At 42.4% G+C, this 21786-nt stretch overlaps 1 protein-coding gene and 1 long non-coding RNA gene across 3 annotated transcripts in view; one reads left to right on the top strand and one right to left on the bottom strand.

Annotated features, from left to right (window-relative positions):
• Positions 1-13155, top strand: part of KLF13 (KLF transcription factor 13) — a 34984-nt gene extending 21829 nt beyond the window's left edge. Inside the window, exons 2-3 of one of the 2 annotated variants that reach the window (XR_015259881.1) lie at positions 7565-8676; positions 8807-13155. Coding sequence is in view for 1 of the 2 variants with exons in the window: in XM_086757178.1 (XP_086613304.1) it covers positions 7565-7857 (293 nt within the window). In the remaining variant the exon portion in view is untranslated. Of the gene's footprint in view, positions 1-7564 lie in introns of both variants that reach the window. The other variant, XM_086757178.1, reaches the window with a different exon arrangement.
• A 1707-nt stretch (positions 13156-14862) lies between these two features.
• Positions 14863-20188, bottom strand: LOC147599305 (uncharacterized). Its single transcript, XR_015259882.1, has 3 exons — positions 19960-20188; positions 15422-15515; positions 14863-14936 (listed from the first exon to the last, which is right to left on the bottom strand). It is a non-coding gene; the product is annotated as an uncharacterized LOC147599305 (long non-coding RNA).
• Positions 20189-21786: the final 1598 nt, after the last annotated feature.

The raw sequence follows: 21786 nt of genomic DNA, 5'->3' as shown, positions 1-21786 counted from the left end.
TGTATTTCAGAGATTTGTGCCTATATATTTAGAGTCCATCATAAAAGTAAGGAATCTTGAAGGCCAAATTCATCTTAGTGATTTTGTATCTAATTGGGTCTCAAGAAAAAAATAACACACACAAATGTAACTATGTCTACACAGTACCAGTTTGGATATAGTCTGTATAATTGACTTCAGAGCTTCACAAGCCCCTGCCCTAGTGCAACTGATTTTTTTGTACTTTCAAAAGAGGAAGGAACATACAAGACAGGGAGGAGTTGTGTAAGGAAGGGAGAAGAGATAAAGTGTGAACTCTTCAGAAACCAGAAAATTACAAACTGCACAGGAGAAAGCCTAACGTTAGCAGTTACAAGTATGACGTATCTTAGCACAAGGGTACAGTAAAACAAGTAGCATCAGACTCTCAGTGCTCAGGTCTACAGACACAGATGGGGACTTCAAACTATGGAACTCCTGGAGAGGGAGGGAGGGAGGGAGAGGGGGGGAGAGAGAGAGAGAGAGAGAGAGAGAGAGAGAGAGAGAGAGAGAGAGAGAGACTGCAATTTAAATGTAGCTAGAGAGAAGAAAACCAAATACAATTCACGATGTATCCATGGAACTGGAACACACAGTATCAGTCCAGAGAAGATCATAAAAATACATTTTTGGATAATACACTTGGTCTTTCTGGTGTGGACTTTGGGTTGGTTGCTTCTCTGCCATGCCAGTAGCGTATCCTTGTACTTTTTGAAGGGAGAACTCAACACAGACACAGTGTTTTGAAGGGCTGCATCACTTAAAACAGTTTGCAGAATTACTCAGGAGGACAAATGTATAAGGACACTAAAGCAGCTTAGCATTAGCACTGGAAAATAAGTTTCTTGTACTTCAGATGCTGTGGGGAATCACGTACGACTCCTTGGGCCACACTGCAATGCTAGAGGGCATATTCTTGGTCACAGTCTCAGCATAGATATAAAATCTGTTCTGAGATTTCTCTGTGAAGGGGAGGATAGATGTTCAGGGTCCTTACACTTGCCAGCCCTTGTTGGCTAGCTTTGAATATCCTTTGTGCTTATAAACACGGGGAGTCCAGTGGAAGTTGAAAACACAAATAGAATAGTTCCCATAGAAGATCAGATCTCCAGTTTGTCGCCTAATAAAAATGTCAGGCATTTAATCTTCATGGAGGGAAAGCTGCCAAGAAATGTTAATGAAGAATATTAATAACTTTGCATTTCTTTATTGGTGAGAACTATAGAAACTATAATTTTGGTGAACAGTTTTTCACTGACGAGTAGGCTTTTATGAGGAGCAGAACTGTATGTCAGTTAAACTCAGCAAAAAGTTTAGGCTGATTTTTTTTTTTTTTTTAATTTCAGAAAAGTTGTGATAGCCTGTTTCATTGATTAATTTCAGATTAACATTGTCATTGTGTTGAAAATTGTCCCCAAAGCTAAATGAATTAAAATAGTGTTACAAAAAAAACCCTCAAAAGTAGTAAGACATTTTGGTCAACCAAAAATAAAATTACTATGGGCTTCTTGGTTTGCTAAATTCTTCTGCAGTTCAGTTTTTTTAATTTTTCAATTGAGCACAAAGTAAGTTATCCGCATAGCTCTAGCCTTTATTTCACTCTTTCATTCAAAACCTTAGCAAAGGATGTAGCAATATTTCTTTTTATTAAATTTATGGCTATTTCATTTTAAAGCCAATTTGCTGTAAGATTTATTTTCCAGATCCTAGGAAGTAAGTTTGAGCTGCTTACTGGTTGTTTGTCTGAAGTGGTCTGGAATTAGCTGGAAGTGGAACACAGAGCTTAATGTACTGAACACACAGTGATGCCCTTCAGCAGAGATAAAGTGAGAACTAAACAGGAGTCAAGCTGGAGTTAACATGGTAGGCAGAAAATGATTTGGTAAAGATAACGGGTTCAAATTCCACATTCTTAATTCAGTGTGGAAAAATGCAGGGTAAACACCACTGGTATCTTAAAAGTGCTAAGCTATAGAAGCTTAAGAACAGAAAAAAAAAAGAGAAGCAAATGTGGCTGATAAGAGTACAGTAAAGTGGCTAAAATTATTATAAACTGAGACTTAAGGTCTGGGTGACATTATTGAACAAGTTTGAATTAAAGGCCTCAAATATAACTGATAGAGTGGAAGCTGTTAAAAATAGTAAATTGTTTCCATTATGGTGAAAGTGCGTGGTAATATTTTTAAGAAGGACCAGATAGGTGCAAGGAGCATACCCAATTAGTTATTTTGGTTCTTGGGCAGACCTGACTGTGGTTAAGGCTAGGGGGGAGTTTTGCACTACATACGTTTCTCCGGCATCGTAGCCATTATCATTACAGTATCTGACCCTGTATTCGTGGTTTGCTGTTGGAGTTGTTCTAGTTAGTTACCCAGGTAGGTCACAGGGTGTAATCTGTGCTCCCAGATGGAGCAGGACAAGCACTTCCAGAGCAAATAGTAACACACATTCACACTTGCTGCCTGGAAATTCCCCTTTCGAGAAATACTCATATATGTGTAAATAATTCAATCAAAATGTTAAGGTATAAAAAATAAACCAAGGACTTAAATAATGGATACTGTGGTAGCTGTCGCAGCTCCTGCTCAGTAGTACTTTCCTGTGCACACTGCAAACAGTTCCTAAAAAAAGGGTCATATCACAGATAATGGAAGTAGCAGTAAAATGCATGCTTCTGTCAGGAGATGCTGACCCAACCTAGCTCCTTGTTGCTGCCTGACCTGGGGGCTTGGGGCAGTGTTACGTCCCAGCTCTAACAACCTGTGAACTCTGACTGAAGGTTTGCTTGGATTTGGGCATCCATGTCCCACTCCCGTATTGGATTTCTGGTGTCTAGGGACAGTCATATTCACCCTGTAACTTTCCTTTTCACTAAGAACTTTACTAAAACTTCCTCGTTTTCCTCGAACTAGTGAAGCTTAATATTGCTGAATTTGCTGCTTCTGTGAGATGTGGTTGAAGGTAGCTCAGACATTGAAAAGCTATTAGACCCAAAAGTGGGTGGAAAAATATTATTGCATTTGGCTTGTTTCGTTATGAAATGTTACTCTCAAAATTATTAATATAAAATTAACTGGTTTCGATTTATAGGAATTTGGAATTGTGAGTCTTTCAAATTTTTGATCCCTTTTGAAGTGCTTGATAAAGAAACCACCATTTGTCTAACATCAAAGCTATGCATGATTCTCCATCTTGCCCTCAGAAGGTTAAGGGCTTGTTTATAAACAAGAGAAGAGAAATGAAAACTATTCATAAATACATATCAGTGCTATTGAAGGATGACCTTTTCTCTTTTTTTTTTAAGTAACAGCCAGTCTCAAGAAAGTCTTCTTGGCGGAATGTTTTTTCCCAGGATAGCATTTCCTCTCTTGGAGGAAGGCTGCTGCAGTCACATTTCTATTTAACCGTCTGCCCCTCATCCTCCCCACCCAGCCTGCTGATCTGTGTTTCCAAATATACTCTTAATTATGTATATGAAAATGTAAAAATGTAAGAATAGTACACAGCAGCACATTCAGGTTTCTAGTCTGTTTTCATAACAACATACAGTGCTGTTCTGTGAAGCAGCAGAACAGATTAAAGATCACAGAAGATTGTTTCTGGCTTACTGTTTCTGGTTTTGCAGACGCTTGTGGAATTCCCAGGGTACAAATTTCTTTGTTACTGCATGGCCTTGGCATATGCTTGAAGATGCTAACATAACGTGCAGAGCTACTGCATGAGTCAAATTGAAAAAATAGCCCCCAGTACATGGTTTGACTTAATAATACTCTAATCTGTAGGGCAGGGGATATCACATTCCAAGTTGTTCAGATAGGAGTGCCTAATCTTCCCATTGTAATTCTGGGCATGGCTGGTATCACAGGTGTCTCAGCCTGTTTTGGCATTTCAGTCATTAGTGGGGCATTTTTAAGCGTGCTCAGGCCTACACGGTACAGTATCACTTTGAACTGCTGTTCAGATGCTAGGTATCATACACATGAGTGTGTGAAACGGGAACAGATGACTCCAGGTCTGTACAGGAGTGTCACCGTATAGGAAAGGAGTCCTTCAACCTGGATGTGGACTGGGGGAAAGTCAAGAGTGCACTACAAGTATGGTACCAATCAGGCTCAGTAGACATCAGATCTGGTTCCACCATCTCTGCAGTTTTTGTTTCCCACAGCTAGTTTCCTCAGTACAGAGAGTGATTGACAAATACAGAATAACACAAAGGACCTTTATATGATATCATAAGAACTGCCTGGCTCTGCTTGCTTCTGAATCCCTTCCAGCAGGACAGGAGAGAAATGCATTTTTTAATGCTGTTTCTGTAGCCCAGGCGAGTCCGCGGTTTCTTTGACCGTCTGCTCTGGCAGGCAGTAAGCAGCGTACGAGTACCTATGTCTGTGCTCTGAAATGGATTCAGAAGTCAGTGCACCTGCAGATCTCACGTACTTTTGCTCAGTGAGCACTTCAAGTTTCTTAATGCAGCTTTACACATATTTTTTTCTTTGGACTGGGGTGGAGTTAAGGCAGAAGCCAAAAATGTTCTAGCTTGTGTAATTTTCAGTTAAGATCAGTTGAATTTAATTCTCGAATGTGATGTTTTTCCATCAGCTTGTGTAACTCTAAACACAAGTTATGTGACGTCTTGTGCTCTGGCAGAGGAGCTAGAAAGGTCACAGTTTAGTGGGATTTGGAACATGAAAATCCACACCTATTTAAAATTGTAAAAAGAAAAAAATTACAATATTCCTTACCTTTTAAAGGCATCTCTTGCCTGCCTCTCTGAAGAGTAAGGAAGCCTCAGCTGCTTTTTGATTCCTTTATTTTCAAGCACCTTTATCTTTTGGAGACTTACCTCTCTTTGAGACCTGCTGGTACTACTCATAACGCACAAAAATAGCGTCCCTGCCAAAGGGTAGCGTTAAGACTCACAATACACACATTCACATGCTTGACAGGTTTCCTGCCGTATCGAAGATATTTGATAACATTTTCACATTAATTTATAGGATCCAATTTTCCAGTCGTTGTATAAAGGTAAAATTCTGACTTCAGCATTATCTAAGGTGGAACTCAAAATCTTTACTGTGTTGTGCACAGCCACTTTAGTGGTGAGAGCTCTTTGTCAAGTACAACATGTCCACATGTTAGTGCTTATGCAAGAAAGTTGTACTGTGGCTGCATCTTCCCTAATGAGATTAGGCAATCAATTCATATCATCTCTCATTCTGTTGATTGCTTTACTGCTGGTAAAAGGACATTTATATAACTTACCTGCACAGAAAACCACATCCCTTCTGTCTGAGAGATGAGACTGCTGACGGACTGTGAATTTCCACATGCGGTTTTGGAGCAGCAGCTAGGTCTTGTCTTAATTATACCCTGCAGCAACTTTGTTCCAGACTGTGTACTGTTTTTTTTAATGAATAATAATGACTCTCATATCTTCACACAAGGCATCTAACATTTCCTCACAATACAGCTTTTCTCTCAGGAGGTGTTGTTAAACCTCAACAAAGCTGGGAAACACTCTAGAGAGCTTCCTACCACTGCTAGAGTGATGCCAGCTGTTAGAGAGTTTATGGGGGGAAAACCACTTGGCCAAGAAACTTAAAGGCAACTACCAAAAAGATACCAAATCAAAACTAGAGAGCACTGAGGGCAAAAAATAGTTCCTAGGAAGGAGGAGGACAGGGGCAGTAGAGAAATAAACAGAGAAATAGTGGGAGAAAGGCCACATTTTCTTTGGCTCAGCACCCAAATCATCAGCACCATCATCAACATCAAATCAGGCAGGTGAGCAGAAACCTGAATGTTCTCTTCCAGATCTGATGTGCAGTGAGGATAGGGGGAGAGAAGTTGTGCAATACCTTCACCACCTGACTGTGAGTGCTGGATAACACAGATCTTACACAATCCCGCTCCAGAACCTCTTCTCTCATTAGGAACTGGGCTGTCATGCCCGCTGCTGGCTACCAAATGCCAGACATAGAAAAGAGCAGTTGATGCCACGCTCACTAGTTGTTGGTGGTTTTATTCTTAAAGTTTGTGGGGCCCTAAGTTTCTTAGGCTTTAGTTCAAGGAAGCCAACTGAAAGCAGTCATTTTAGTTTTAGCTGGCTTTTGCAGATCACTGAGGAGGTGGCGTTCGTGGTTCTCCACATGAAAATCTCCCTTGTGTACTGATCCTGGAGATAAAAGTTACGGCCAAATCTGTGACTTTAAAACAGATTATTGGCTACTTAGATTGAAGGCTGGCTGGGGTCAATTTTGCTATCAGACAATTTTAATTAAGGTATATGGAATTTCTCTAGGAGGCTAATTTACTTACTTATTCCTATTTGGTGTAGCGTGTGGAGAACTTTTATTTCTTATTTTATTTTGGGACAGAATTTTTGTAGCTCTCTGGGCCTCTTGACTTCAACATTAGAAAGATCAGTGCAAGGAGGAAGTTATAAAAATTACAACTCCAAAAAAATGCTAAGTCCTATAAGATGTTCTAGATTAATAACAAATAAAAAATATGTGACGTTCAGACTCAGTAAGAATCAAAATACGTAGAAGTAGTAGACAGCACATTTCATGATTTGATGCTTTAATTTTTACCGAACAGAGAAACTAAGGATGGAAACAAATAGCACGAGTTGCCCAAGGCTGTGCAACATGTCAGTGATGAAGCTGGGAATACATTCCATTCCCCATCTACCCAATGATGCAACTTCTCTCTAGAAGCCTGTGCTCGCCTCCAGTGCTCGAGCTTCTCGGTCTGCACATCCACCACAGTGCCCAGGTGCAGAGCTCCAGCACAGCCGTGCAACAGCACGGCTATCTGGCCGGTGAGAGATGTTTGCCATGTCTGAGAGCTGTTGAGAAGTGCATCAGGTCACTGGTCCTACATTAAGTGGAACAGGTCATGGGCTTTAAGTTAGCTATTAATAGAAGGCTGCGACCTTCAGTGTGGCACGTTTGTCTAGTTGAAATACACTTCTAAATGAAACCTAAGGCAGCGAACAAGAGAAACCATAGTACCTTCTAGCAAATGCAGAAAACACAGGCATGGCTGTGGAGTGTACAAGGTGAGAGCCTCACATCCAGTGCCTCCAAATTGCTATTTTGCATTTTCACCATAATTGTTTTTAAATAGCTGAAGAGAGAGACTTCATCACACTTTCTGAAGTTCAGCGTTGAGCCAGACAGACGTAGGGACAGCCTGGAGGAATAAGTGAATATTCTGTAGAGCTCAGTACAGATATTGTTGAAGTTGAGAAGTCTGGTGGACTAGAAGAGATAAGAAATGTGACATCCATGAGAGGATCAGGAGCCCAGCATCCCTGAAGATCCAGTTACCAAATAAGGTATCACTGGTTTGATTTACAGTACTTTTTATGGGTTGGAATACCACAGCAGCCTCCTCTCTGGGAGAGAGTAACGCCTCCTCCGTCCTCTTAGTGCCAAGAGGCAGCTGCCTTGCTTCCAACCTTTTTATTCTAACTTTTGCATACAAAAAGCATGGAAAACATTGCTATCCCTTCTCATCATGCCATGTTTGCTTCCTGCAGGTGAACGGCCTTTTGAGTGCAACTGGCAAGGATGTAACAAGAAGTTTGCTCGCTCCGATGAGCTGGCCCGCCATTACCGCACTCACACTGGAGAAAAGAAGTTCAGCTGTCCTCTCTGTGAGAAACGCTTCATGCGCAGTGACCATCTGACAAAGCATGCCCGGCGCCACGCCAATTTCCACCCAAGCATGCTGAAGAGGCGAAGCGGGAGCAGCTCAAGAACAGGGTCTGTCAGTGACTACAGCCGCTCAGATGCCTCAAGCCCCACTATCAGTCCCGCCAGTTCCCCGTAGACCTGACTGCACTGGATGTCAGCACTTTGCCTCTAATACTTAATGTGGAGTTTGGTTTATGTTGCACACGTTTTAAAAAACTCTGTCGCTTCCCCTCTTCAGTTCTCCATCCCCCTTTTAAAATATAATATATATATCAGTACATAGCTGCCTCCCACTGCAATTTCTAGTCAAATTTTCCTTACCCAGCCACACAAATGGCTATTCTAACCTCATGGACAGAAAGACTTACACGTTCCACTTAGTGACTCCTGCTGTCTAAATATTTCATACATTTTGCTACCATTTCCAAATCCTTTTGATTATTCTTTATAAGAAAATGAGAAAAATCTAAAAAAAAAAAAAAACAAACAAACCCCACTTAATTCACCTCAGGTGTCAAAGTAGTTTTGTAAGACCGGATTGCACAAGATGAGCGTACATACACTTACAAATCAACTGTGTTGGATTGTGGCCCCCTTCTCCTTTCTCAGGGATGGATATTTATGTTACACAATAATTACAATGAAGACACACCCTAACCGCAGCCTTACTCTGTAAATATATTTGCACTCAGAAGCTTTTTGTTAGGTTCTTTCACACACTGGGGAAAAAATGAAAACCAACCAAACAATAGATAAACCAAATCAGTACTGGAATGTAATGTAGTACCAGACTCTTGCATTGCTTGTTTTCCTGATGATATACCTACATTTGGGAGCGTCCAAACAGGAGTCTTGTCTGTCTTCAAGCTGCCGTCTGCTTTTGGTAGCACGCCGACTTGCACTTCATGCTGAAGATGCTCCAAAACCAACTTCCGATTGCAGACATTTCTGTGAGGTTAACAAACTTGTTTGTTTGTTTCATGCTAGATAAAATTCTGAGAAAAAAAAAATCTAAACAAGATGCCTTAAGTAAATAACCTAAATAACGAGGAAACATATTTACACTGGGTAACATTTTCTTGCAGGGTGGCGTGGAATCTCAGAGGCATTCTATCATCACTCTCACCAAGCTGTTAAGCTCTCTGCACTGCCTGTTCAGTATGGGACCAATAGAATATTCAAATCAAACTACACTGACTTGAACAATTTTCTTTATTCTTTTTTCCTTTTTTTTTTAAATGAACTATGGAAATAGCATAGCTGAACCGATGCCCACCAAAACTTTTATCAAGGTACTTACCTACTGTACAGCTGTATCTTAGCAAAACAAATTGTCGGAGACAATTGTGTCCTGTTGTAACAGAATCGTGGTCGCTGGTAAAAGGAAGTGAAAATCATAAGGTATCTTCTGACTGGAAAAACAGAATATGCATTTTTAGGTTTTAAAATAAAACTACATTTTAGCTCAGCACTACTACAAGTTTCTCAGAAGTACACATACCAGCCTAAAGTAAGGTGCTTTCATTTCTGAATAACTTTCATAACAAAAAGGGAATCTTGGCTTGTTTTCAGTAACTTTCAAATATTTGACACTAGATAGAGCCCTAGGAAGTATATTTTTGTGTTTTAAGTGGTTGAAAAATATAGCAAAAGCCCAGGAGCATTGTGATGTACTGGAGACTTCGCTGGCAGCAAATACAGTTCCCTTGGTTTGGCTGGGTCTGATGGTGCATTTTATAAATTCAGGTCTTTCTGATTCTGGAATTTTGGGAGTTTTGTTTTTACTCTAGGGTGCAATGCAGTTAAGTGTAGCGTGGTGAAAAGAAACTCTCTATGCCAAGCCTGCCATTTGATATTGAGTGAATGCCTCCACGTTCCAAATGAACCTGTATCTTACTTGCTGCTTTGCATTGATCCAATTTTGCAAGTTTTTATTGTACTGTATATTAACTGTGAGAGGCTAATGTAGATTTCCAAGTAGTTTCATAGGTACTTCCATAATATTTACATTATTCCTAATACTACACATTCTATTAGTTGTATGGCTAGATACTTAAAGACAGTTCAAAGTGCAGATACTTCAGTATTTTTTTTTCACGTTCATTTGCTTCAGATTTCATCTCTATAAAATCTCAGTTTTCTCCTTTCGAATTGGAAGTCACGCAAGGCATAATTCTGTTTCATTTCACAGAAAATGAAAGAACATAGTACTTTTTTTTTTTTTTTTTTTTTTTTTTTGCTAGATGACAAATATTGTTGAGTTTGTGATTTGAGTTGCCTAACCACTGGAGGGGAAAGCCAGATCTGTTTACCTCCACAGGTTTCCCCTTTTCTTTTTTTAACAATCTCATCTACTGAGATACACAATTTGAACAACTTGGTATAATTCAGGTAACAGGGATTCACATTCCAGTCATTTCTGTGACTGCTAGAACTGCTCTCGTGCTCTAATTGTGAAGAGGCATTTAAGATAGCTAGCCAAGGGAACTCTATAGGGCAGCTGCGACTTGTGCACGTACTTCAAAACAAGTCATAAGTACATTTCTCATTAGCATTATACCTTAATAGAGGGATGGGGGGTGGGAACAAAAACAAAAGGAGAAGTGAGTCTCAGCAAAAATCATAGGCTTCATGTTCTAAGCTCAGTTTGTTGTAAAATCATCTTTTTCTAACAAAAGCATAGTTTAATCTTCAGCAATGGAGGAACCACTCCAGTCCATTTATTCAGGGCATAATAATTCAGTGTCAATCAGTAGGTGCATTACAAACAAGTTGTTTTAATAGCCTGGAGAAAGAATATTCACACCAGGTTTTATTAGTACTGAAATTATGGGATATAAAGATCATGAGACAACCTGCAACAGAACTATGTAATCTAACTCAAACACTAAACAAAGTATTTTATGTATATTCCTCATAGATATTACTAATAATTCTCCAAGTTTAAGCAGAAAAATACCCCAAACCTGGTTCAAAGTCAATTTTCCAGTTTAGCCAGTTCATCTGATGAGAAGGCTGTGAGACTAAATATAGACAACATAGCTACACTTTCAGGATATTCTCTGAAATTTGTTGTTAAAGCTTTTTTTTTTTTTTTTTTTTTTTTTTTAACATCATAGCTGTAAATACCTCAGAGTGTGTTAGGCTGACTGTGTTTTAAAATCCTAGCTAGAGTTTCAACTATCTCCATTAAATATTCAATATATGATAGCTTTAGGATAAAATGATGGATTCCAAACCACTAGTAGTTTCCAAAACTGAATGTGAACATTATTCTCATATGGAAAGAGTGTTTGGGGATGCTAGAAAAGAAGCAGAAGCACCAGCAAAGTCATGAGACTCCATGCTCATGATGGTTCCTCCTGAGTTTTGCAGACAGAAGTCTGAACAGCTCGAATTATGTTTTGAAATCTGGGTGCTTACCTAACCTAACCTCAGATTTTTACCCTTTTGTTGTTTCACCCAGCGGTGTAACCTAAAACAGTCCTGGCAGAGCAACAAACAATGCACACTCAGGTAATGCTGCTCTGGCAAGATGCAGATTTCTTCCCAGTCCTCCATTTGGAGGAGTGTGCATCCCTCCTTCTGCCTCCTCCTTTTCCCGTGCAATCTGTTGAGGTGAGTCCTCATAAAGTACAAAACTGCCCTAATTATTTTAATTTCAGACTATAGCAACAGGTTTATTATTGTTAAGAAAGCCTTGAAAGGGTCGCTGGTTTTCTCCAGCCATGATCTAGCTGCTTCTTTTAAAAGTTCAGCTTCACTGCCTTGCAGTAGGAAGCAGGTGCAAGTTAAAATCATTGCTTCACTACCACCGCTCCTCTGAAACTAAAGGCGCTCTGAGAAACTCATTCACCCCTTCCAGTAACCTCGTCCTGTGCAGAGGCCTGAGGTGCATGGACAGCCACATGAATTCAGTTTTCATCCTGCTTCTTAGAAAGCAGTCCTGGTAAACTCCTGGCAGCTAGGTTTTATTGTGGGAGTTGTTTATCTCTGCCAATTAGTTGTTCCTTGCTTTTATAATATACACATAGTATCTGTTTACATTACATAACTGCAAAGGTATATATTCATAACAAGTCATCAGAAGCTTCTGTTTGATGGTAACACCTAATTCCTGTCTGTGTCCTACCCTCTTTACTGCATTAACCCTTGGCTCTGAGAGCCTCCGTACACCTTGAAAACCTCACAACTTCCTCTCCAGACACTCGGCGATCTCCGTTCCGTGCAGCCGGGCAGTAAAAGGCAGCGTGAGGAGCTTACGCGTTCCTAGCTCTTCACATTCACAACTGCTGCTCTCCAGTTCTTTGCCATGAGTTCTACAATTTGTAGCGTGAAGTGCATTGTTGTTCTGGGGAGCATAGTTTGCGAAGAAAGAATAAGGAAAATGAACTCTGCCTACTTAAAGCTTGCCTTTTCATCGCCATATGATTTACTAACTTCATCAGGTGATGCCTACAAACTGACTGCCAGGTGCTCTTTTACTCCACCACACCATCTGTTTGTGCGTTGGGTGCTAACATGCAGTCTGTGTCAGTGAACAGCAACGATGAACGTCTGCTTTTAACTCTTTTGGTGATAAAGCTATAGCCTTAGGCAGAAGAAAATAAACAAGTTATACTTGTTTACCCCATAAGCCAGAATATAGAATGCAAAAGCCCATCCAGTGGTATAGGTTTTTAAAATATATATCTATATATTATATTTATATAAGCATATGCACATAAATCTCAATACGTATGTGTGTGTATTGTACAGTACATGTGTGTATGCACAGATACCCAGCAGTGTGTATGTACTACACACCCAGTAATGAAGGGATGTCTACAGAGCAAAATCAGGTATCCATTTCATTATAACTGAGGATGGGTCTGAGCCACAATCCTAGCTCCAAACACATTGCATTGGGAAAGTTTGAACCTGGTTTTGAAATTTGTGGTTGAGATCCATCTCTAGTGAAGCTGCAGTTACTTGTGTATATGCATTCTGAGAGGGCGCGTGTGCGCACGTGTGCTTTTTCACAAGCGCATGCCTGTGTGTGACAGAGAATAGCGCGCCAGTAAGTGTGCGTGTGTTTACGTATGTACTTACAGCTTTGGTGAACTGTAGTGTTACCGGTCTCGTCTTAACCTGGACAGTTTATCAGCAGCAGATGAATGCTTCTGTGGGTCACTTTTCAACTCATCAAATCACTACATTGAAGTATTACAGTTGTACAGTTACATGTTCATCGATTCTTGCTCTGCTGTAACTTTTTATGTATTTTGTACTGCATAGATTATATATTGTGATAATGTCCTATGCAACAACAATGAAAAAGGGGAAAGAAAAGGGAAAAGGAAGAAAATTAACAACTGTAAAATATTGTCTTAACTTGTATGCATGGTTAGTGACGTTTACATTTTCCAAAATAAAACTTAGACCTATGAAATACTGGTTTTCTCTGAATTTCCTTCTCTATATAAAAGCATCATTTGTTAATATTTCTGCCGTTCATTTGAGGTTTGGTATGTTGCTTGATATCTTTCTTTAAACTTCTCCCAGTGCTGTTGTTTGAAATGGGAGTATTTTTTAATCATCGAGAGAAAGTTTCTGTGATGTTTGTTTTGTACTCTCCTCTGCTTTAACCAGTATTTTATAGTTGCCTAGCGAAATTCCTTGCTCAAAGCTGGTATATACTGTGTTTTTCTTTATGAGATGGTTATGAGATTAATAGGCATGACTTAAACGTCAGAGAGTCAACCATCCTTTCTTTCAAAGCCCAGTTCTGTGCAAATTTCTGATACCATCTCCAAAAGTGGCAGTGTCCTATCAAAACAGTCGTAATTTAATCTCATAGCACTCTGAAATGTTCTTTCCTAATTTCAAATATGAGGAAATGGGAACACAAGAGATTTGAGTGACTTTCTCAAAGACATGAGGCAATGGCAGATGTGTGCCTTTATCCTCCTTGGAAAGTAACACCACATCCCTGGGAAAACAATTGTGCCCTATAATGAATATCTGTCTATAGAACTTTATAACTGATTGCAAAAATAATTTGAAACAGTGGACTGCTGTTGAAAGTTGAGGCTAAAATATCCTTACTAAGCTAGGGGCAATTGTGGGAGCTACTTGAAAATCAGTACATATTCTTGTGCAGGAGGTCAACTGCTGAGAGCCGTTATCTTTAATGACAGGTTTCCTCGTGTATTCATCACCGTGCTGAACTGGCAGTGCTGTTCGTTATCTCTGACACGCGCCAGTTAGCTTGTACATCTGCATGTGCCTACGATCAACTGCTGTTTTATAACATACACAGAGGAATTAGCTGCATCACATAAATGCTTAACTATGTTAATGCAGTAATTAAGGGCTCGTTATCTGAGAATAACGTACTCTTTGCTCGTGCAGTGGATAGCCCTGACTCTTTATTAGTGAGCTCTCACTGGAACAGAAGACAAAATGCTTCTGTCCAGCAGAAAACCACAGGTTTGTTTCATTCTCTTCTGCCAATATTAGCATAATGTGGCCTCTCACTGCTTAGAATCACAGAACGGTTTGGGTGGGAAGGGACCTTCAAAGGTCATCCAGTCCAACCCCCCTGCCAGGAGCAGGGACATCTCCAACCAGATCAGGTTGCTCAGAGCCCCGGCCAACCTGGCCTGGAACGTTTCCAGGGATGGGGCATCCACCGCCTCTCTGGGCAATGTGGGCCAGGGTCCCACCACCTTCAGTGTAAAAAAATTTTTCCTTATTCTCAATGTCTGTGTTTTAACTGGGAAATCCCAGGCAGAGGACTCTGAAACATTCAGGTTGTAAGAATCCTCAGGCAGAAGTTCTGGTAAACGATCTAATACCCGAGTGAGTTGAAGTTCCCTTGCAGACCTTGTGTTTCCAGTCCGTTGAACTTTGTCCCTTTCTGATCCCTGAAGTAACTAACATCACCCTACCCTGGCAGTCTTTCCCTTAATGCTTCCTCAGGTGTCCTCTCATCCCATTTCCAAGCCTTTGTTCAATTTTTGCCTGTGAACAGACAGGCTAGGCAGCTGCTTTAGAAGTCCAGTTCCTTTTTGCTAGTTTGTTCTGTGGAAGGGGTGGGACATGGCTAACCTCTGCTGCTACCCAGTTTTTCTGCTCTGTCTGAACTCACTGTTTGTACCTGGGAGGAAGGTGGTGAGGGGTCTCACTTCACTGATGCTGGAGAAAGTTGATGCAGACTTTTGCTCCTCTTTTCTGCGAAGAAATGAATCTGAAATTTCTTGAAAATACAGGTTACACAACACTTCTAGGCACTGTTTGTTTGTGAAAATAGGCCCTGGAGAGTAGCATTTCTGAAATCTTCCTACATGAAGGACCCGCCTCATGTTTAATAACAGAAGAGCAGTCAAATATTGTTTTCTAAACTTTCTAGAAGAACTGAAAGGACAAACAAATCCTTCTAAAAGGATATGTCTCTTCAGTTTAATTACAGAGTTGTTACCTTGGTACTGTAACATTACGTGTCTCCCCACCCAGACACCCACACTGAAACCTGTACGTTAACACATTCTCATCCGCAAAAGAAACTTCTCTCAGGTTGCTGAATGTATGGGTTTCTGTCTTGCCTGTGACTCAGCATTTGCCATGAAATGTTCATAGACTTGGCAGTAGCCCATCAGTTCGGAAGAGAAGCGATAATACTGCTAGAATTCAGATGGAATTCTCCTATTTACGTTTACCTGTGTATAATTTCTGGCTTCAAAGTAGTCCACCTTGAGGCTCATTGCCTCAGCTTTTCAAGGAACCACACCCATGGCGTGCGTTGCTAGTTGACTGCAAGAGATTGAAGTTAAATAAATATTTCACTTCGTCAAATACACAGTCAATAGGCAGCATCTCCAAAGAGGACCGGACACATCATCTTTTCTGAGAGCGGCAGAGGAGGGAGCTAAGTCAAGCAGTGATTCAAGCTGGCAAGCGCTCCTGTCTAGCGAGCCACAATGTGCGGCTGGCACAGCTAGGAGTATAAAGAGAGAGGGAGGGATTATTTTAGCAGATTTCTCAAATCCATGCACCTAACAAGGGAGGGGAGCCTGGATGCCCAGACATCTGAGCAGCAAGAGGGGAAAAGGGAAGTGTGGATGAACACTTGCTTTGGGAGTCAGATTTGTGCTTTGGGCAACTCAGAGAACAAGATTACATTAAACAAGTCTGGAGGAAAAAAAAAAAAGAGCAAAGAAAAGAGATCTGAGAAAATCTGAGTGGGATTTTAGGCAAGAACAAGCCCCAAACAAAAGCCTAAACACTGAGCTTAGTAATAACTCTACCTCACCAAGAGAAAACAGCTCTAGAGTATAATTGCTGCCTCATCATAATTGTAAATAAAGGATCAACCTGTCCTACCTGGCTGGCACCGGCAGGAGTTAGATTTAATCTTTGCTTCCCACTGGCTGGAACAAATTCAGCAGGAAAAGAGGGGTTGGCATCAAGGGCTGTGCCAAGAGAGGCTCTGAGACACTGCTGCCGGCAGGTCTGTGCTGAGCTGACGTGTCTTCTCTGCGCCGCCGGATGAACGTGCCTGAGCACACCGCGGCAGGTCCAAGCCCGCTGCACCGGTACTGGTAAGGTACAACGCTCCAAAGGGGCGCGCAGGCTCGCGCTGCCTCGTCCAGAGCTACCCCCAGCGTTCTTCCCAAGGCCTGCCTGGTGCGACTGCGACGTCTCCCAGAGGGAAGGTGCACTGTGCCAAGCGGGTGGAGGAGAGAACACCGTTGAGAAAACCCCGTTGAAAGACAAGAGAGATGGTGCTGGTTAGAGAGAGAGTTTCAGGTGGATGGCAGCGGAGTAAGAGGAACGAGATGAAAAAATGTGGAAACAGGTGAAAGGTGCAGTAAGTGGAGAAGGTAAGGTAAAGAGAGGGAAGATAAGTATAGAAAAATGAGAAAGGAGTATAGGGTAGGGCAATTTTGTGTCAGTTTCTAGAGAGAAAATGAAAAGCTTAAGGTGCAAATCCAAAAGGGGGTCTAGGAAGGAGTTAGGATAGCTCAGGTGGTAGCACTTCCAAAGACTAGAAGGTAAGGTGTGTTAGTGTGTAATAAACAGGACCGTGTGCCTTTAAAAGAGCACTGTTTGTGTTTTCCCATGCTCTCCCTATTGTGGAAATAACTTTCTGAGTCATTTCTGTGATCCTGGAGACAAACCGAGCAGACACAAAACATAACAAAACAATAGCAACGGGAAGAGAGAAATTCCTGCCTCCCCTCCCACCACACACGCGTTTTACGTCAGCGAGCTGAACGCACCCAGAGCCTCCGAGTGGAAGAGCAGCACGGCACAGAACGACGGCGTTGCTTGGTACACACTCCTCGAACCAAATTCACCTTCTCCACCACTGCACAAACAGTTAAAATAGGAAAGCCACACTTCCCCAGTCTGTTACTTTTAAATACGTTATCCAGTCTCTGGTTCAAAGTCTTACCTTCCAGATTTCCACAGACAGTGAACTGCAACAGGAATTTGCTGGCTTTTTTAAGCTTCAAAGCTTTGCACTTCAAAGACCCTGCAATTTTTCTCTCAAGCCTCGTGCCCCACCCTCTGCAACAAGAAGTCTGTTTAGGACTCTCTCTCAAAATGCCACATTGGGAAACTCGCATACATCTAAAAATCAGCTTCACAACTTGGATCTTCCAGAGGGGCGTAATGAGACGGGCACCCCCCAAGTGGCTGACCCAAACCCTGGCTGTATCAAGGCTCCCTGTGCCAAAACACAGAACCACCACGATCAAACCCAAGACAAGCCCGTTTTCTCTCTTTCTTCCTTTAGCCTCTATTACTGTGCTGAGAACTGTCTCAAACCCTTTGATAGCACAGATGGTAAGGTCCCATGAAGTCGCAAGTTCAAAATGCAACCTTTTTGTTGACTTTGGGAGTTGTAAAACAAATCCCAAGCTTTCCATTTGCAGCCCACTGCCAAGAATAGGATAACTTGACATGAAGAAGGAAGAAGAAAGTTTTGTTCAGGATTGCCAGTTCCTCCCATGCCGTGCATCGAGCCTTGCTCCCAGCTCGCTGGGCTGGGGCCGAGGGAGACGCCCGTGCTCGTCGCAGGAGGCAGAGCAGGTTGGCAGATCCCTCAGAAGAAATGACCGACATCCCCCGTCCTCCCTGCGGGAGAGGAGTCGCTCGCGGGGGCTGAGGGTCCGAAAGCGCTCCCCAGCTTCTGCAGCTTTCCCTGCAGACTGGGCGAGGGATGGTTCCCCTCGCCGTGCCCTCACAAGCCGCTGCGCTGAAGAACCCGGGTGAGCGGACAGGAGGCAGCCCCGGGGAGACGGGAACCTCGCGGAGGGCGGGACTGCACAAACAACGAGGCTGGGTGAATAAGTCAGGCCTGGCTGTTGGCTTCCCTGTAAGAGACCTTCCATTAAGGCTCCACTGGATATTTTTGGACTCCACCTGTCTATTTTTAGGAGGGATAATTAATGCCAAAGGAAATGAGGAAAAAAAAAAATCAAGCTTTAAGTCCAAGAATGGAAAATTTGTTACCCTCCACAAAATCACTGTGATTAAGGAGGACTGAAAAGGAAGGGGTACATCTGAGGAGTAAAAATATGCCACAAGTCACTGTAAAAATTGTATGTTACATGGTGTTAGCTAAGAGAGGGGACGCATTTCAAGAAGACAGCACTTCACCACTTAACTGGTATTAAGTAGCAGTGAAGGCCCAGCTTTAAAATGCAGCTGTACTCCGGGGATGTTTTTGCAGAGCGCTGGCTCCCAGCTTCTCTGCGTGTTGGGCTCTGGCTTTGGGAGGGGCTGGCTGGCACCTTGAGAACAACTGGCACCTTGAGAACAACTGGTAACTCTGCTAAGTTACACAGTAAGAGAAAAATCACAGCCAAGTTATGTAGCACCCTCACCAGGCCCTTAAAATAACCCGCCTGAAGTACCGGGCTGTTACGTTTCCTGTAAGCTGACTGCGGCCTGGGAAGGGCTGTTGCTAGGAAGAATCCCAGGGAATTATTCAGCGCAGTTTCCTAACCATACCTTTCCTGCCCGATAAAACACTTGCTCCCGTGCCTCTAATTACGCAGAACCTCTTTGCAATCCTGCTGGATGAGGATCTGTATTTCTAAGCTCAGGGAGGTAAATGTCATCTCCCTGAATGATAAAACAATTGGAAGAGTAAGGACATGCTACAGAGTGTCTTTTCTAATCAGTAGTATTTCCAACTTTAAGAAGGTTTGCAGATGTGACAGGGTAACGAGCATTTGAACTCCTTGGTGCCAGCCCCATTTTAATGGGATGAAGCACTCCACAGTAAAGGTGATGCTGAAGCATTTGTATTGTGTATTTGTTTTCAATTCCTTTTGGTAATAAAGTGTTACAGCAGTGTTGTCCACAAATCGTAGAAGCCCAGATTCGTGAGATATTTGTGCTACAGCTAAAGAGCTCCTGGCCTCTCTGATAACTTCTTCAAAAACCAAGCGTCACTGTATGGAGAGCAGAAGCCAAAGCAGACTGGCTGCGGTACAGCTTTCGTCAGTGAGACATCTGTGGTACCTCACAGAGACACACGCACGGAGCCGGCGTGAACACAGGATGGGCACTCTCCTCCTCAGCCAGGTTCCGCTCCAGATAAAAGACCTGGATGCTGGAGCAGGATCACCACTGCCTGCCTGTAAGCACAGCACTGCCTTAGAGCTGCCTTCCCTCCTGGATGTGTCCCGCTCCCTCACACCTACACATTCTTTACTTCTCATGGCAAATTTATAAAATGTTTGGTAAAATCCCAGCTAGAACCCGGAAATTCTGGAAAATTATCAACACGAGTGCTGTGTCAGCATTTCAAAAGGAAAGGGCTATGGAGCTGTTTAAACTCTGTTGAAAAAGTCAGGAGGTGGTTGATCATTTTATGTAGTCACACATCCATACTTTGAGTTCATGTCCCGAAACAACTTATTTTTTCTTTGTAATTTCTTAAGTTAAAAAAACTTTCTTTAAAGAAGAAAAGCAATTTACATGAACCTTGTGCCAACATTTTAAATCCCCTAGATGGTACACTTGCCAGTTTTATGTTTTCTTGGAATACCGTGCAGAAGACAAGAAGCCAATAACAGATTTTACAACTGACTGATACCAAATTAAACTCATGACTCTTCTCTGTTCACATAAATTACGTTTGGAGAACGTTACCCATAAGCACTGCAGAAAGAGACAGAGGAATTTTCCCCTGCAGTTACAAACCCATCACTTACGAATCCCAGTGTTTTGTACTTACCTTCGAATGACGTTCAGTTCCAGAGGAAAGAAATCAAAACTCCTCCTGATTGTCTGGGCGGGAAACTGGACTTCAAATCCAACAAGACTCTGTTGTATTATGTTTCTCGGTGTGCCAAAACTGCTGTGCTGGGGACGTACAAGCCATAGAAAGCGCACGTAAACTGGCAGTTGTGAAGATCTGTCTTCCTGTGCTGTCAGCGCTCGCTGTGGGGCAGGAGCGCCTGGTGACCATGTGGGGCAGCTCCCAGCGCCGAGGAGCCAGCTGGGAGCGGGCAGATGACAGACACCGCGCTGACAGCAGCGCCTGCCTCGGGAGGAGGGAGGTCTGATTTAAGGTGATCTCAGACGGCACGGACGCTGACCTGGGGGAGCGAGTGTCGCCTGTGAAGGTTAACAGCAGATTTCGTGGGGCCAGACTGGATGCTTGCTCTCACTGTAACTGCGCCAAAGAGTGAGCTCGCTGCTCCTGCCCATCTTGCATAGGCAGGGCCTTACATAGGCAGCTTTCTCTGGTCTACCTATGGTAGATACACTCACACACTTACTAATTAAAAGGTATTAATAACTGGGTCCTACGCCATCCACTGCCATCCGCTCCACCTCCTTCCTGCTCGCTTCAATTCAACAGTCAGGGTTTTTTGTTATAATTGGCCAATGAAGTCGCATGTGTGGTATTTTACATTTCAAAAAAACCTGGAATATACCATGACTTACATGCTGTTGAACCTTGCACAAGAGGCATGGGTGCTTGGGTCTGCCTTGCTCTCATTCCGGTCACTCCAACAGCTTTTGACCTTTGTAGCCATCCTGAAGCTGATTTGCTGTAGAATGAAGAAAGTCAATTCAGCGTTATTCCGCACAGCGCTGAAACACACGGCTTTTCCATTCAGATGCTGCTGTGATCTTCTTGAGTGGACAGTGACTTGACATCTTCCTGTGCAGAGAGCATTTTCATCTTGCAAGTGTAAACTGGGGCACAACAGAGGGAGGCCAGAAATCCGTCAGGAACCTCTCCGGCTGCAGGAGCTCAGGTGACTGCTTTGGCCTTTGCTTCATCAGTCGGGTTTCTCTTAGTTCATATGCTGCATGTAGCTAAGCATTTGGGCAAATGCTATGCTCACAGTAACAACAATCATATTTTTGTTCATTTTTTGTCTTAGATTCACAGCACTTTCTGAGTTTAGATTGGCCATTTAGCAGTCTTGTAAACCGTTATTATCAGCTGCCAGCGTAGTCCCATAAAGGCTGCTTTCTCCTTGCAGCTCACATCTGCCACAGTTCCTACTTCTCTTTCAGGATCCTTCACTCCTCTGAGTTCTCTGTTCTACCTACCTCTGGCCTTTTTGGGGTTGTTTTTAGATGACTGACCCTGAGGGGCAACATCTGCATTTACAGTGTGTCCGTGATCTGCGGCTCATTCTTCCCCGTGACCGCCGTACAGATGCTTTTCAATGGTGCGATTCTGTTGTCACCATTTCCCACGTACACTGAAATTAGACAAGGGAGAATCAGCCCCTAAAAGAGGGAGAAGAAACTAAATTTTCCCCACCTCACTGGTACTTGCTCATGGTCTGAGTTTTATAGCTGTGTTAGGTTGCTTGCCCTACTTTGATTTCGCTCCCTCTGAGTTAACAAATACTAACAGCTTTGTTTCGGCAAGGCATCCAAGTTAGGTGGAATTCTGGGGAAAGGTACTCAATTTATTCCTTAAAATGCACTTTTTTCTTGCAAATGTGGTGACGTGAAGAGAAACATTGCAATTGTGTTACAAGCAGAAGGAGTCTTTCAAATGTGGTGACAACTTGGTGATGCATGGACTTATTTA

This window comes from Chlamydotis macqueenii, chromosome 12 (assembly GCF_036417535.1).
Source record: "Chlamydotis macqueenii isolate bChlMac1 chromosome 12, bChlMac1.mat, whole genome shotgun sequence".
Taxonomy (NCBI): domain Eukaryota; kingdom Metazoa; phylum Chordata; class Aves; order Otidiformes; family Otididae; genus Chlamydotis; species Chlamydotis macqueenii.
Note: the sequence above shows the minus strand (reverse complement) of the source record. Positions and strands in the feature narration are given on the sequence as shown.